Source organism: Bubalus bubalis, chromosome 10, assembly GCF_019923935.1.
Source record: "Bubalus bubalis isolate 160015118507 breed Murrah chromosome 10, NDDB_SH_1, whole genome shotgun sequence".
NCBI lineage: Eukaryota > Metazoa > Chordata > Mammalia > Artiodactyla > Bovidae > Bubalus > Bubalus bubalis.
Genome location: NC_059166.1, coordinates 785,544 through 803,349, shown reverse-complemented (window position 1 = coordinate 803,349; position 17,806 = coordinate 785,544). Strand labels below are relative to the sequence as shown.

Sequence of the window (17,806 nt, the reverse complement as noted above, 5' to 3'; positions counted from 1 at the left end):
TGAGTATAACATACTGGTTTGTCAAGTAGGTTCTGAGCCATTTGGCAGAACCGACTTGAAGACAGAGTTTGGGGTAAATGCATAGTACATTAGCATAGCTTAAGACAAACATTTCCATAAGAAAAAGGCATTGATTATCTCTAGGTTTGAGAATAGTTAACCTCTTTCACCTGGTGAAACCAGGTGTCATTATGGCAACACAGTATTTAAAGAGAAACCTCCTTTTAAATTTGTATCAGTTCAGTTCAGTCGCTCAGTCGTGTCTGACTCTTTGCTACCCCATGAATTGCAGCACGCCAGGCCTCCCTGTCCATCACAAACTCCAGGAGTTAACCCAGACTCACATCCATCGAGTCAGTGATGCCATCCAGCCATCTCATCCTCTGTCATCCCCTTCACCTCCTGCCCCCAATCCCTCCCAGCATCAGAGTCTTTTCCATTGAGTCAACTCTTCGCATGAGGTGGCCAAAGTACTGGAGTTTCAGCTTTAGCATCATTCCTTCCAAAGAAATCCCAGGGCTGATCTCCTTCAGAATGGACTGGTTGGATCTCCTTGCAGTCCAAGGGACTCTCAAGAGTCTTCTCCAACACCACAGTTCAAAAGCATCAATTCTTTGGCACTCAGCCTTCTTCACAGTCCAACTCTCACATCCATATATGACCACAGGAAAAACCATAGCCTTGACTAGATGAACCTTTGTTGGCAAAGTAATGCCTCTGCTTTTGAATATGCTATCTAGGTTGGTCATAACTTTCCTTCCAAGGAGTAAGCGTCTTTTAATTTCATGGCTGCAGTCACCATCTGTAGTGATCTTGGAGCCCAGAAAAATAAAGTCTGACACTATTTCCACTGTTTCCCCATCTATTTCCCATGAAGTGATGGGACCGGATGCCATGATCTTTGTTTTCTGAATGTTGAGCTTTAAGCCAACTTTTTCACTCTCCACTTTCACTTTCATCAAGAGGCTTTTGAGTTCCTCTTCACTTTCTGCCATAAGGGTGGTGTCATCTGCATATCTGAGGTTATTGAGATTTCTCCAGGCAATCTTGATTCCAGCTTGTGTTTCTTCCAGTCCAGCATTTCTCATGATGTACTCTGCATATAAGTTAAATAAGCAGGATGACAATATACAGCCTTGACGTACTCCTTTTCCTATTTGGAACCAGTCTGTTGTTCCATGTCCAGTTCTAATTGTTGCTTCCTGACCTGCATACAAATTTCTCAAGAGGCAGGTCAGGTGATCTGGTATTCCCATCTCTTTCAGAATTTTCCACAGTTTATTGTGATCCACACAGTCAAAGGCTTTGGCATAGTCAATAAAGCAGAAATAGATGTTTTTCTGGAACTCTCTTGCTTTTTTCATGATCCAGCAGATGTTGGCAATTTGATCTCTGGTTCCTCTGCCTTTTCTAAAACCAGCTTGCACATCAGGAAGTTCACGGTTCACATATTGCTGAAGCCTGGCTTGGAGAATTTTGAGCATTACTTTACTAGCGTGTGAGATGAGTGCAATTGTGTGGTAGTTTGAGCATTCTTTGGCATTGCCTTTCTTTGGGATTGGAATGATAGAGAAGGAAAAAAATATCGCTAGTTTGTTTCATCCTGCCGCTTAAGAGAGATAAAAATGTCTGGCACTTGCAGGCTATTTTCCTCCATTTGAAGACCCCTGGCCTTCCTGCCTGTTACCCTCTCAATATCTCAATTTTAAAAAAACAAAAAACAAAAAAACAAGGTAAAAGTATCTTTGATAAAGACAGAGCAAAATCAGAAATGTTGACTGAAAGCATGACCTTTCTTAAGAAGGAAGCTTTTCTACTTTGTTAAGCAAGTGGCTACTAACCTCTCTCTTGCTCTTTCCATTCCCCTTACACACCATGTGCTCCTAGGATGCAGATCTGATGTCTCTATTATTCTTAAGTGATCTGATAAGGCCTCTCATGGAGTGGCTGGTTCCAAATGTTGAGCAGGAGAATGCAAGATGACCCCAAACAGCCTTCTGTTAATTTTGTTTTGGTTGTTGGCACTGATGCTGAGGGGTGACTTTCAGTAAGTCTGGAGATACTAAAGACATTATCTCTTTGAGGCCTTCAGTGACTTGAGGAAAACAAATGGTTATACTCAATTAAGCATTTGTGAAAAGCCATAAATTTGTGGTTATAATAGAAAATGGGCAGGTAATAGAAAATGTGCCCCTTGGTCAAAAAAATAAAGGATTAATCATGAAAACATATAATAATTAACTGAAGTATTTGGATATGATAGTTGATAAGTCTCAGGAGGTGGATTATAGGGGAACATACATGTAGTTATGATCCTGGACAAAACAGAACTACCCAGGTAGAGGAGGAACACAGCCATCAGGGGTGATGAGGAAAACTGGTTCATACCGGCCGCAGAAGCCTGGACATTGATACGCTGCTGTCGTCCCAGAGCACAAGGCCAAGCACTTCTTCCAGATAAAGATCCAGCTTTGCCAACACTGGTGGGGTTCAAACACCAGGAGAAACACATGCTAGCAAATGCCCACCAACCTGTACCTCATCCAAGGTCATGGGGAGGTCATTCAGAATGATGGGAGGTCATCCATGAGTATTAATGACAAACTTGTTCTTTTCTGATCTTTTAGTCAACTCCAGTGGTGATGGTACAGCTGGAGACAGTGGGGTCCATACAGACATGCTCCTCTCAGTTCAGTCACCTTCTGGAGATGGTGGGGGCCATGCAGACATGCTCTTCTCGGTTCAGTCAGCTTCTGGAGACAGGGAGGGCCTTGCAGATATGCCTCTATCAGTTCAGTCACATTCTGAGACAGTGGGGCCATGCAGACGTTCTCCTCTCAGTTCAGTCAGCCTCAGGACACACTGCAGTAAATGCAGTCATGCTCCTCTCAGTCCAGTCAGCTTCTGGTGACAGTGACGGCCATGGAGATATGCTCTTCTCGTTTCAGTCTGCTTCTGAGACAGTGGGGGCCATGCAGACATGCTTTGCTCAGTCAATGAGCTTCTGAGACAGTGGGGGCCATGAAGACCTGCTCCTCACAGTTCAATAAGTTTCTGAAGACTGTGTGGGGGATGCAGAGAAGCTCCCCTCAGTTCAGTCAGATTCTGAGACAGTGGGACAATGCAGACATGCTCCTCCCTATTCAGGCAGTTCTAGAGACAGTGGGGGCCATGCAGACATACTCTTCTCAGTTCAGTCAACTTCTGGACACAGGGGGAGGCAGGGAATGCAGACATACTTCTTTCAGTTCAGTCACCTTCGGGAGACAGTGAGGGCCATACAAACATGCTCCTCTCAGTTCAGTCAGCTTCTGAGAGGGTGGGGCCATGCAGACATGCTCCTCTATGTTCCATTAGCTTCTGGTTATAGTTTGTGCCATGGAGACATGCTCCTCTCAGTTCAGTCAGCTTCTGAGACAGTGGGGACATGAAGACATGCTCCTCTCAGTTCAGTCAGCTTCTGGACACAGCGGGGGAAATGCAGGCATTCTCCTCTCTGTTCAGTCACCATCTGGAGGCAGTGAGGGACATGCAAATATGCTCATCTCGGTTCAGTCAGCTTCTGAGACAGTTTGGCCATGCAGAGATGCTCCTCTCAGTTCAGTCTCCTTCTGGATATAGTGGGGCCCAGGCAGACATGCTCCTCTCAGGTCAGTCAGCATCTAAGACAGTGATGGCCATGAAAACATGCTCCTCTTAGTTCAGTCAGCTTCTGAGACAGTGAGGCCATGCAGATATCCTCCTCTTAGTTCATCAGATTATGAGTCAGTGGGGTTCATGAAGATATGATTCTCTCAGTTCTCTCAACTTCTGAGAGTGTGAGGGCCATGCAGACATGCTCTTCTCAGTTCAGTCCGCTTCTGAGACAGTGGGGTTCATGAAGACATGCTCCTCTCATTTCAGTCAGCTTCTGGAGACAGTGGGGCTATGCAAACATCCTCCCCTCAGTAGGGTGAGTTCTGGATACAGTGGGCAGAATGAACACATGCTCCACTCAGTTTAGTCAGCTTCTGAGACAGTGGGGCCATGCAGACATGCTCCTCCCAGTTCAGTCAGCTTATGGAGATAGTGGGGCCAGTCTGCTCCTCTCGGTTCGGTCAGCATTTGGATATAGTGGGGGCCAGGCAGACAGGCTCGTCTCAGTCAGCTTCTGAGACTGTGGGGGCCATGCAGACATGCTTCACTCAGTGAGTCAGCTTCTGAGACACTGAGGGCCAAGAAGACATGCTCGTCTCAGTTCAGTCGGCTTCTGAGACAGTGAGGACCATTCAGAAATTCTCAGTTCAGTTAAGTCAGGTTCTGGAAACAGTGAGGGCCATGTAGATATGCTCCTCTCAGTTCAGTCAGGTTCTGGAGACAGTGGGGCCCATGCAGACATGCTTCACTCATTGAGTCCGCTTCTGAGACATTGAGGGCCAAGAAGACACGCTTGTCTCAGTTCAGTCGGCTTCTGGATTCTGTGGGGGTGATGTAGAAAAGCTCCAGTCAAGTCAGTCACCTTCCAAGTCAGTGGGCCCATGCAGACATGTTCCTCCCAGTTCAGTCAGCTTCTGGACACAGTGGGGAAATTCAGACACACTCCTCTCAGTTCTGTCAGCTTCTGAGACAGTGGGGCCATGCAGACATGCTCCTCTTAGTTCAGTCAGCTTCTGAGACAAACTTGAACAGATTACATTGTCAAAGGCTTCAGGTTTGGTTCACAAGTAACTTACTAGGTTAGCGTGGTGGTGTGGTGTTAATCGCTCAGTCGTGTTCAACTCTTTGAGACCCTGTGAGCTGTGGCCCACCAGGCTCCTCTGTCCTTGAAACTCTCCAGGCAAGAATACTGGAGTGATTTGCCATTCCCTTCTTCGTGGGATCTGCCTTACCCAGGGATAGATCCCAGGTCTCTCACATTTCAGGCAGATTGTTTACCATCTTAGCCACTAGGGAAACCCACTAGGTTAGGGTATGACTGTCAAAATATGCTCCATGAAGACTGATTCTTGGTGATATTAACACATAACCCAAAATACTAATGATGGGCCCTACGGCCAAACATGTATGGGAAATTCTGGTTCAACACAAAAATAAAAATGTATTCATTGGTTTCCAGGAAGATTTTTCAGAGCTTGACCTTAACAACTTCACTTGAAGACTCAGAACAGGTGCGAGTGTGCAGCATGGAATGCTGTCTCTTGATGCATCTTCAGGGGCTGCACAGAGTCCCAGTCATCTGCACATTCGGTTAGACCCTCAACTGGTTCACAAAGCCTTCTTTGGGGCTGATCCAAAGTCACTTTCATCTGTAATTACTCAGTAACTCTTCATCCCATGCAGAGGAAAGGAATCACCCATGAGTAGTGCTCACAAGAGATAATCACTTATGATGGGATTACCTGATCTGTAACCCAAGGTTCCACTTCCTTCACTCACTGTCAGCTCTGGAATTGCCAAAGACTAAATGATAATTTGGTACTAGTTTTATGATAAGTCCAACAAAGAAATTTATATTAGTACATTGACCTAAATTTAAATTGCCAAGTGTAAAATCCTATCTGTACCACCTCTTCTGTTAAACAGCTGAACAAGTGGCAGCCACAGTGGGGCAGGGTCCTAGAGGTGAACACAGGACAAGTCACAGGACCCACTAATGCTTGTCCAGAAGACCCAGGCATGGAGCCTTTCGGCAAATGCCAGAGGTTAATGTTCTGAAGGAGAACAAAGTCAGAATGGGGCAGATACACTGTGATGTCGATCCAGGGGCCTGATGGACAGCAGAAGATAGGGTGATGAAAAATGGGCAAGGACCAGGTGAGCTGAGAGAGGCAGGATGTGGGCGCTGAAAGGGTTCTGGATGTGGAATGCATGCACCCGCAATGGCTCTTTGTGGGGCTCTTGGCCAGCTCACACGGGAGTGCCACGTGCCTGAGAGTCTCTGACACTCAGCAGATACAGTGGACAAGGCTCCATAAAGCCACACTGAAATGACATTTTCAGAGAAGAGAGGAAGAAACTCTGCTCACTTTGTTCCCAACCATAATAAATCTACCTTTTCTTTTAGGGATTTTGAATTTTCAAAAGGTGTACATGGCTGATGTAATTTTTTGGTTCAGTCACTCAGTCGTGTCTGACTCTGCAACCCCATGAACTGCATCACACCAGGCTTTCCTGTCCATCACCAACTCCTGGAGCTTACTCAAATTCATGTCCATTGAGTCAGTGATGCCATCCAACCATCTCATTCTCTGTCATCCCCTTCTCCTTCTGCCTTCAATCTTTCCCAGCATCAGGGTCTTTTCCAATGAGTCAGTTCTTCACATCAGGTGGCCAAAGTATTGGAGTTTCAGCTTCAGCATCAGTTCTTCCAATGAATATTCAGGACTGATTTCCTTTAGGATGGACTGGTTGGATCTCCTTGCAGTCCAAGGGACTCTCACGAGACTTCTCCAACATCACGGTTCAAAAGCATCAATTCTTTAGTGCTCAGCTTTCTTTATGGTCGAACTCTCACATCCATACATGACTACTGGAAAAATCATACATTTGATTAGATGAACCTTTGTTGGCAAAGTAATGTCTCTGCTTTTTAATACGATGTCTAGGGTGGTCATAGCTTTTCTTCCAAGGAGCAAGTGTCTTTTACTTTCACAGCTGCAGTAGCCACCCGCCCAATAAAATAAAGTCTCTCACTGTTTCCATTGTTTCTCCATTTGCCACGAAGTGATGGGACCAGATGCCATAATCTTAATTTTTTGAATGTTGAGTTTTAAGTCAAAATTTCACTCTCCTCTTGACTTACATCAAGAGGCTCCTTAGTTCTCCTTCACTTTCTGACATAAGGGTGGTGTCATCTGCATATCTGAGGTTATTGATATTTCTCCCAGCAATCTTGATTCCAGCTTGTGCTTCATCCAACCCAGCATTGTGTACGATGTACTCTGCATATAAGTTAGATAAGCAGGGTGACTATATACACCCTTGACATACTCCTTTCCCAATTTGGAACCAGTACATTGTTCTATGTCTAATTCTAACTGTTGCTTCTTGACCTGCACACAGGTTTCTCAGGAGTCAGGAAAGGTGATCTGGTATTCCCATCTCTTTCAGAATTTTCCACAGTTTGTTGTGGTCCACACAGTCAAAGGCTTTGGCACAATCAATAAAGCAGAAGTAGATATTTTTTCTGGAACTCTCCTGCTTTTTCTATGATCCAGCAGATGTTGGCAATTTGATCTCTTGTTCCTCTGTCTTTTCTAAACCCAGCTTGAATATCTGGAAGTTCTCAGTTCATGCACTTCTGAAGCCCAGCATGGAGAATTTTGAGCATTACTTTACTAGCGTGTGAGATGAGTGCAATTGTTTGGTAGTTTGAACATTCTCTGGCATTGTCTTTCTTTGGGATTGGAATGAAAACTGACCTTTTGCAGTCCTGTGGCCACTGCTGAGTTTTCCAAATGTGCTGGCATACTGAGTGTAGCACTTTCACAACATCATCTTTTAGGATTTGAAATAGCTCAGCTGAAATTCCCACATTTCCTCTAGCTTTGTTCATAGTAATGCTTCCCAAGGCCCACTTGACTTCACATTCCTGGATGTCTGGCTCTAGGTGAGTGACCACACCATTGTGGCTATCTGGGTCATTAAGACCTTTTTTGAATAGTTCTGTGTATTTTTGCTATCTCTTTTCAATCTCTTCTGCTTCTGTTAGGTCCTTACCATTTCTGCCCTTTGTCATGTCCATCCTTGCATGAAATGTTCCCTTGATATCTCCAATTTTTTAAAAGAAATCTCTAGCCTTTCCCATTCTGTTCTTTCCCCTATTTCTTTGCACAGTTCATTGAGGAAGGCCTTCCTTATCTCCTTGCTGTTCTCTGGAGCTCTGCACTCAGTTGGGTGTATCTTTCCATTTCTCTTTTGCTTTTCACTTCTCTTCTTTTCTCAGCTATTTATAAGGCCTCCTCAGACAACCACTTTGCCTTCTTGCATCTCTTTTTCTTGGGGATGGTTTTAGTTGCCACTCCTGTACAGTGTTTGAGCCTCCACCCATAGTTCTCCAGGTGCCCTGTCTCCGGGGTCGAAGCCCTTGAATCCATTCACCATCCCCACTGTACAATCATAAGGGATTTGATTTAGCTCATGGCCTAGTGGTCTCCCTACTTTCTTCAACTTAAGCCTGAATTCTGCAATGAGTTCATGATCTGAGCCATGGTCAGTTCCCAGAAATAAGGTTATAAAAATTAATCAGGCCACTTACTGACATCCGAATGCCCTTTGTCCTCATTATATGTGATCTTACCTTTTACTTCTCAAGTGTCTTCCTCACAGGGACCCTGTGGTACCCAAGGGTGGTTTCCCTGTTGATTTCCATCTCAGTGAGCCCGGTCAGCACTGTCAATAAATGCGTTTTAGGATTCCTCCTGAAGGAAACCACAACCAATGCTTAATCCACAGGTCAAAAGACTAACCTTGGGTCCCCCTTCCCTTCTCATCTAGGGCTTTGTAGACACGTTAAGGGAAATAACTACCTGTCATCAAGGAGGCTTGGGGACAAGACATGCTTGGCCCAGGTGCACACACTAACATTTAGACCCAGGAATGGAGCAATGGGCATGGTTTTCTCTTTTCATGAGAGTGTTTGAGGAAAGGCAGCAAGACAAACCCTGACCAAGAACGAAAGAAATAAGATCAAAAAGCAACAAACTTAATACTTCAGAATACACACATTGGCTATTAAACAGCTATAAAAGCCCATGGAAAATAAATAAATGGAATAAGTTTGTGCCTTTCAGTTCAGATTTCATGAATTCCAACGTTCTAAGTTCCCAAGAGGACATGGTTACATATGGGCTCCAGGTTCAAGCAGGACCACTGTGCCTTGAGTCACTGGGAAGAAGTGTAGACAGAGGTCTTGATTCCAGAGACCTGCAGCCACCTACCTTCTGCTCCGTGTGGAGCAGGCACAGCACAGGTGGGAAGCGCTGCTGGCAGCCCACCAAGACCCCACCCGGTTTTCCTGGTCCACAGAGACTTTCCTGATGCCCACATGGCAGAGGTGGTGGCCTCACACTCCAGCCTTGGGGCACATGGTAAGGCTCTGCCCTTGCAGTTGCTGATGAGGGCAGGAGTGTGTAGCCCAACTTCAGCCAATGAGTCATGAGGGAGCAGTCCAGCTGAGGGGCTTCAGGAGAGAAACACAAACAGAAAGAAACTGTTTTTTCTTCTCTGTGTTCTCAGGCCCGTGTCTTCTCATGGCTGAACACCACATGCTCCCACACCTGCTGGTTCTTGTGCTTGCACGTGATGCCAAAAACTGCGATCTGTGCAAACTGCAAGCCGTGGAAGAGGAAAGATGCAAAGGCAGGCTGGTAGCAGCAGAGCAGGACGGTGGAAAGATCCTGGGCACTGAATAGTGGCCGCCAGCTCTGTTCACTCAGTTTAAAGCCACTCTACCACTAGGCATATCGTCATGTGAAATAATGACTTTGATATTTTCTTTGAGTCATTTTTAGTTGTACTATATTTTATGTATTCAAAAGCATGCTAACTGCTCAGAGTAAAGCCAAGATTATGTTTATAGCTGAAGATAAAAAATTAGAGAGTATAGAAAATTTCTGCCACCACAAACATATATAAGCCAGAAGCCATCCTTGAAATAATCTAATAAGCATAAATTTAATAAGAATAAATACAATAAAAACCTATGTACCCATCATTCCACCCACCTCTATTGAATGTCATTTTATAATACTGTTTAGGGGTTTTACTATTGAAAAATAAAATATTATAGATAGAATTCAAGTCCTAAGTTTTCTCTTCACTGGAAAAGATAAAAATTCTATGAACAAGTATAAATAAGCTTTTCTATACAGATATAACTTTGATAAAAGAACCTAAAGGAGAACTTCTAAAATCCCTCCAGAAGAGTATAATTAGTATCATTCAACTAAGGCTAAAAGGACATAAACCACAGAGCAACTTAAATGATTTCTGCATGAGAAATGATTGACATTGTGTTTCGGGAATGATTTTCTTGTTTCCTCTGTTGCTAACTCTAACAAGATCACCTTGACTCTAAGCTTTGCTTCCAAAGAGCTAATATACTCCTTTACCACCATCTGTAAAACATCTAGAATGCTTGAGGAAAGTAAAAGTACATATATGGCACTTTTCTTGCCATAATGCCATTGATCAACAAGATTAAATTTTGCATTATTTTGGCAAAGAACACTGTTTCAGGCCTGGGGTCTAGGCTGTTGGAAGAAAATAGGGCATATTATTATCACATTAAAAGTAAGTATAAATAGTTTACAAGAGAAAAAAAAAAGCTGTTTCACTGTTTAGAAACTCAAAAGATTTAAAATTGAACTAATTGAACTTCTAACATCAGATATAATTAATAGGTACTGAGAAACTGTTATTGAAAACCTTTTTATGCTCAGATGACTTACATAGGAATGTGGTAACAAATCAGGGAAGAAAATCATGGATGTGTTCAACCTTCAAGTATTATGGGAATAACACCAAGAAATGTTCACGGAACTGACCTTTGGTTTCTAAAGTTAATGCAAATATTTGAATTTTACTATCTCCCAACAATCAATAGTTAGAAACAAATGTGCAAGTGGATTCCACCACTTTACAAGCAGACTCGCAATTTGTAATTGTTGGAAGTCCAAGAAATAAGCCAGCTGTAAAAGTACAGGACAAATTAAAACCTACCAAGTCAGTGCCCCTGAGGACTGTTTCATCTGACAGGCCTCGTAATTCATGACCTGCAGAGGAATCTCTTCTAGCAATATGGTTTTTCTCTGAAGACCCCTAACAGGGATTTGAGCGCAGGCCCACAGGCTGCAGCTTGCCGAGGCATTACTGAGAACTACCGTCACACACAAGTCAGGGCCGAGCTCCACTCCTGAGTATCCGTGTCCACACAGGGGAGGCGGGAGGGCCCGCTGGAGTCCCTGAGCCAAGAGCCATTTGTGCTCAGGTTATGGGATTTAGAGACTGCAGGTTGCTTTCCCAGCAAAATGAGGGATCGTTCCCAATTCTCCCATCTGGTGTGGAATCTCCACCATAAATATGTAACCCTCTCCAGCGCAGCACATGGATAACTCTCTGCTGTCGTCAACAGCAGCTTGTCCAGAGGACGCCTACGAGAGGCTGAGTCAGTTGTCCCAGCTCAGCCCTCTTTGTTGGGCATTCTATTGCTCAACAGTTCTTGAAGATTCAGTATGAAATACAATAAACTAGGAAATTGGGCAAGAATGAGAAACCATGGGAGGGAAAAGGAAGAGAAGAGGGAAGGTCTTATATTTAGATTCTAATGGAAACAAAGATTGGCTAACACACTGTTCCAAATGGTCCACAGGTCTCTCGGGCAAACCAATTCTGTGAACTACCTCAGCAGAAACTACCACAACTTTTACATATGACTTTCGTTTTAGCTCCCATTTCAGGAGGAACCCAGCAAACACTTTTCCTCTGGACTCTACCAGGCAGGAATCCCCTTTTCACCATCTAAGGTCTCTACTCAGTGAACACCATGGCCTCTGCCGATTCTGAGTGCAGTGTGTGCACACATTACCCACTCTTGATGTGGTCCGTCTCCCTAGCACACAGGCGCCCCTGTGCTCTGCTCCCTCATAACTACACTCTGGGTCCTGGGATAAGGCACTTCGCTGGAAACACCCATCACTCACAGCTGATGCTCAACAGCAACAAAAAATGCTTCTTCTGGCTTTGTTTTTCAAAGTTTGGGAAGTCTTCCCTGGTCTATGTGCTCCTGGACATCAGCAATGTTTGAAGGACTCTTGGAGGCTTCGGTGCCCCCAGCAGTTCCAGTAGTCTTCAAATATCTGCTATTTGTAACCCAAATGTTTGGAAGACACACAGTGTGGTGAATGCAGATGGGTGTTCAGAGGACCACTCACTAAATGACCAGTCATGACAACAGTCCTCTGCACCTTCCCCTGGACCAGAGAAGTGATGGGGCATCAAGAGAATTAATATTTTCCTGTAATAATAACACTGCCAAAGTCTGAGATAAAATTAATTCTTTAGGAACTGCCTAAACCTCCAATGCTTTGCTTAGTGTTTCTCCAGAGTCAACAAGGGAAGAAGGGCAGCTGATGGAAGTCAAAGGATAGACAAGGATGCAACTTTGGGAACCTGGCTTCTATGGACAGGCTCTACGCAAATTTGACATATTACCAATTAACAGACATATTACACAGACATATTACCAATGTATAAGAATATTAACAGACTTATTACCAATGTATAAGAATTCATTTCCTTCAAGAGAAGTTGAAATGTTTCCAGTTCTTGCTCTGGCTAAGAAGATATTGAGAAGCTTTGAGTCAAAACTTCCAGCACTGCCTGAGATTCAGTAGCCACTAACTCTGCCCCTGAAGAGGTCTGGTCTTGGTCTTCAACTCCTGAGAGTGATCTGCAACTGTCTGCAGCCTTGAGCCAGACAGGCAGTAACAAGATGGTGTAAGGTATGGGCCCCAGGGCCTGCAGCAGGGGATTTACAGACAGATATGCCATGAGGACAGTTAGTCATGCCTATGAAACAGGGTCCCAGTAACAATTCCGCACACCGAGGCTGGGGTACTTCCGGTTGACTGGCCATCACACACAGATGCCGGCAGAGTCCTGGTTCCACAGGGAGAGGGCCACAGAGGCTCCCCTCACGGTGCATCTCCAAGACCCTGTCCTACACACACCTTCCCATGGCTGACCTTGGTCTGTGTTTTCTCTGCATTAAATCATAACTGTAAATACACAATTCTCAGCACGTCTTTCTAGGGGCTTGTTAAACTTGACGGAGGTTTGCAGGCCCTGAACCTGCAGTCAGTGTCAGAAGTGAGGGGACTGTGGCCTCTGACTTCCTGGTTGTCTAAGCCCTTTGCATCAGGGTAAGGTTTTGGCTAAGTCAAATTGAATCATTTCTCTGCTCAAAACCCTCAATGGTCTCCCATGTCACCTGCGGTCCTCCCGGAGGCTTCACCACAAGTCCATGTACTGCCTTGCTGACAGGTCTTCTGTGAGACCACCCCCAACCCCCACATCTCTCTGCTCAAACCCTGGGCCTTCCTCTGCTCCCTGACCACACAGAGCAGTGTCCTGCCTCAGGACCTCGGTGGCCAGTTCCTCTGCTCTCCCCTCAGTCATTCCAATTGCCCGCCCCTCATCTCCTTAGATATCCCTATTGTGAAGCCTGGTAGCCATGAACAGACCACTTGTTCTGTCTCGTTTCTCTCCAAACACTCCCAAATTCACATTTACGTGTCTTGTTTAATGTTCTCTCCATGAGTTCTATTCTCCGTTGAACTTCCACACTTAGAACAGAGTACACAGGATGCACTCGGGAAATACTTGTGGATGGTGAGATGAATGAATAGTGCCTGCCCCACACCTCACAAAGCACTGGGAGGGAGAGAGATCACACCTGAAACCAGGCAGCTCAGCAAATGCACACACACTCTTCTGGGAGGAGAGAATAAGACAGGATGAGAGGAAGAAGTTCCAGACTCCAGTACATGGGGTGGGGGGTGGGGGGTAGAGCATCTGACTTGATATGGATGGGTCTCATAATTATATCATTTTATAGAAAGTTCTCATAAACTCCAAGGAGAGGCTGCCTTCTGGAACTTGGGAAAGGAAAAGTGGGTGAGTGCCTGTGATTGAAAGTTACCATGGGAAATGTAGCTCAGGGTCAACAAGGGGAGAAGGGCAGTTGATGGAAGCCAGAGGATGGATGAGGACGCAACTTTGGGAACCTGCTTCTACAGACAGACTTTACCCAAATTCAAGCAATAAGGCCTCTAAGCTTCGACAAGAGATAAACTAGATGTTTTGAAGACTCAATTCACTCAAAAAATCAGATGTGATGGAGAATGGTATAATTTTTAAGAAATAAAGCTTTATAACCACAAGAAAGAAGCACTGAATTCAAGTGAAGTTAAAGTTGCTAAAGTGAACAACCCAATGAAAAATTGACTCAATTTTTATTTCCTACAAATATGCAAAATTAGCCAGTTTAATCACTACCATCATATTGGGAAAAAATCCGTTAGAGCAAGAAAGAAGAGGTTCCTCACATGAGATTTTTCTGGCAAAATAAAAATCATTTTCTTGACCTCAAAATCTGTTCTACTAAACAAGTCTAAAAGGCCCATGGCTCCATTTCCTACGGCATCAGAAGTCTCCAGGTGCTTCCCAACCTGCCTTCTGCCTTAAGAGACAGGGGACGCTGTGACTCCTCCCACAGCACAGGAATAGCTGAACTGGGGGGAAAGGGAGTGTCTTCATGGAAAGCCTTGAAGCTTGTGATTGGCAAAGAGCAGATTGTGAGAAATATACATTTCTGCCCCATTCCCATGACCCCTTATGACTGCATCATGCCATGTCCAAGGGTCACCCGTTCACTTCTGACAGAAGAAAAATATTTCTCTGTGTGTGGATCTGCTCTGACAGGTAGAGGACAATGCCACCTCCAGGCTTCCTACGTGCTTGGCACAGTGATGACCTTATGGGATAAAAGGGGTATTGTGAATGCTGAGCAGCTGGAGGGGCTGAGAGCAGGGAGACACTGAAAGGGCCAGTGTTTGCCAACCCACCGATGACCCAAGAGTGGACGCAGCAGGAAAACCAACGACAACACATCAGTATTTGTGGGGTGACTCCCAGGAAGGAGATTTGGGTCAAAAAGGTTAGGGAGTGACATCACCACACAGCAGGGCTTCAGTTCAGTTCAGTCGCTTAGTCGTGTCCGACTCTTTGTGACCCCATGAACCACACAACGCCAGGCCTCCCTGTACATCACCAACTCCTGGAGTTTATTCAAATTCATGTCCATTGAGTCGGTGATGCCATCCAACCATCTCATCCTCTGTCACCCCCTTTTTCTTCTGCCTTCACTCTTTCCCAGCATCAGGGTCTTTTCCAATGAGTCAGTTCTTTGCATCAGGTGGCCAAAGTATTGGAGTTTCAGCATCAGTCCCTCCAATGAATATTCAGGAATGATTTCATTTAGGATGGACTAGTTAGATCTCCTTGCAGTTCAAGGGACTCTCAAGAGTCTTCTCCAACACCACAGTTCAAAGGCATCAATTCTTCTGCACTCAGCTTTCTCTATAGTCCAACTCTCACATCCATACGTGACCACTGGAAAAACCATAGCTTTGCCTAGATGGACCTTTGATGGCAAAGTAATGTCTCTGCTTTTTAATATGCTGTCTAGGGTGGTCACAACTTTTTTTCCAAGGAGCAAGCATCTTTTAATTTCATGGCTGCAGTCACCATCTGCAGTGATTTTGGAGCAAGGAAAATAAAGTCTGTCACTGTTTCCCCATCTATTTGCCATGAAGTGATGGGACCAGATGCCATGATCTTACTTTTCTGAATGTTGAGCTTTAAGCCAACTTTTTCACTCTCCTCTTTCACTTTCATCAAGAGGCTCTTTAGTTCTTCTTTGCTTTCTGCTATAAGGGTGGTATCATCTGCATATCTGAGGTTATTGATATTTCTCCCAGCAATCTTGATTCCACCTTGTGCTTCATCCAGCCCAGCGTTTCTCATGATGTACTCTGCATATAAGTTAAATAAGCAGGGTGACAATATACACCTTTGACGTACTCCTTTTCCTACTTGGAACCAGTCTGTTGTTCCATGTCCAGTTCTAACTGTTGCTTCCTGACTTGCGTATAGGTTTCTCAAGAGGCAGGTCAGGAGGTCTGGTATTCCCATGTCTTTCAGAATTTTCCACAGTTTGTTGTGATCCACACAGTCAAAGGCTTTGGCATAGTCAATAAAGCAGAAATAGATGTTTTTCTGGAACTCTCTTGCTTTTTTTGATGATCCAACGGATGTTGGCAATTTGATCTCTGGTTGCTCTGCCTTTTCTAAATTCAGCTTGAACATCTGGAAGTTCATGGTTCACTTACTGTTGAACCTGGCTTGGAGAATTTTGAGCATTAGTGTGTGAGATGAGTGCAACTGTGCAGTAGTTTGAACATTCTTTGGCATTGCTTCTCTTTAGGATTGGAATGAAAACTGACCTTTTCCAGTCCTGGGGCTTAAGCCAGGCTTAAGTCAGAGCATTTGTTACTGTGGAATCCAACTGAATGTCCATCATTCTAAAAACGCCTGCTGAGGGTGTAAATTGTGGAATCCATAGGGTCAGGGGACAATCTTCTGGGACAATCTTCTAAGGGGCCGAGTGATACTCTAGTCACACTGGGACAAAAGAAAGAGGAAGAAAGCACTCTGACCTGTGCACCTCAAGTACGACTGAGTTTCGCATCCTCCTTCTCAAGACACTTTTCGTCTACGTGTGTGACGCGTGTGCTGTGAGAACGTGCTGAGATGCTCTCCTTCCCATGCTGTCCTTGCACTGACATTTCCACCAAAACAAGGAGACGCTGGTGCTCAGCATCCTGCTCTGGGAACGGAGGAGAACAAGAGTTTGCTCCGGGCCTTTTTCCGTGTTACTCAACACTGTCCTGCATGTTACACTGTCATGAGTCATGTCTTCACCAGGATTCACAAGACTCGCTTCTACAGGCACCCTAGTGGTACAATGTCCCCCAAGTGGCCTCCTAGGTGGACCCCCCCACAACCATTCATGCATACTGTGGGGTGACAAGGCCAAGCTCTGAGGGGGTCTTTCTGTGTCACCTTCATCTGTAGGAAGATGACCTCATCGACCCAGAGAGGGCACATACACCTCTTCTTTGAGTTTCACACTGAGAAGTCACTTACAAGAGTGGTGACCAACTCTAGTGGGTCAGAGTTGGTTTGGGGACCGACTTCTGAGCGTCTGGGTCATGGAACACTGTCTGTCTCACACATCAGTCATGCTGGAAGCTCTGGCTCATATGGAAAAGCTTACAGGCTCCTCACATAAACCAGAGGCACAGGTTGTGCATCCCAGGTCCAACTCCAGATATTACCTGATGGAACTATTAGAAGAATAAGGAAGCCAGGCTTCCCTTCACCACTGATTCCTCCAAGGGGGTAGAAAACTCTCCTTAACACATGTACACTCATGGCGGATTCAAGTCAATGTATGGCAGTTCGGTTCAGTCGCTCAGTCGTGTCTGACTCTTTGCGGCCCCATGAATCGCAGCACGCCAGGCCTCCCTATCCATCACCAACTCCTGGAGTTCACTCAAACTCATGTCCATCGAGTCGGTGATGCCATCCAGCCATCTCATCCTCTGTCGTCCCCTTCTCCTCCTGCCCCCAATCCCTCCCAGCATCAGGGTCTTTTCCAATGAGTCAACTCTTTGCATGAGGTGGCCAAAGTACTGGAGTTTCAGCTTTAGCATCAGTCCTTCCAATGAACACCCAGGACTGATCTCCTTTAGGATGGACTGGTTGGATCTCCTTGCAGTCCAAGGGACTCTCAAGAGTTTACAGTTCAAAAGCATCAATTCTTCGACACTCAGCTTTCTTCATAGTCCAACTCTCACATCCACACATGACCACTGGAAAAACCATAGCCTTGACTAGACAGACCTTTGTTGGCAAAGTAATGTCTCTGCTTTTTAATATGCTATCTAGGTTGGTAAAAACTTTCTTCCCAAGGAGTAAGCGTCTTCAATATTGTAAAGTAAAATAAATTAATTAATTAAAAAAAATCAAAAGTAGCTACAGTCAGTTTGAGTTAAAATCACTTAGTTTTACTGCATAACCAAGCTTTAGAATAATTAAATTTTTGAGCAAATTTCAGCTTTGGAATTCTGACAAGCCCTCTGTTAACTGATTAAATATTAAGATTTGTCTTATTAATTATGTCTCTTTGAGCTGGATTATC

The 17,806-nt window shown here is 44.8% G+C and overlaps 1 protein-coding gene across 2 annotated transcripts in view; it reads right to left on the bottom strand.

Moving 5' to 3' along the window:
* Positions 1-7,713: 7,713 nt before the first annotated feature.
* WDR27 (WD repeat domain 27) overlaps positions 7,714-17,806 on the bottom strand; it is a 167,745-nt gene continuing 157,652 nt past the window's right edge. For both annotated transcript variants that reach the window (XM_045161899.1, XM_045161900.1), the window contains exon 17: positions 7,714-8,399. In XM_045161899.1, coding sequence (XP_045017834.1) covers positions 8,282-8,399 — 118 coding nt within the window. In that variant the 3' untranslated portion in view covers positions 7,714-8,281. The remainder of the gene's footprint in view (positions 8,400-17,806) is intronic.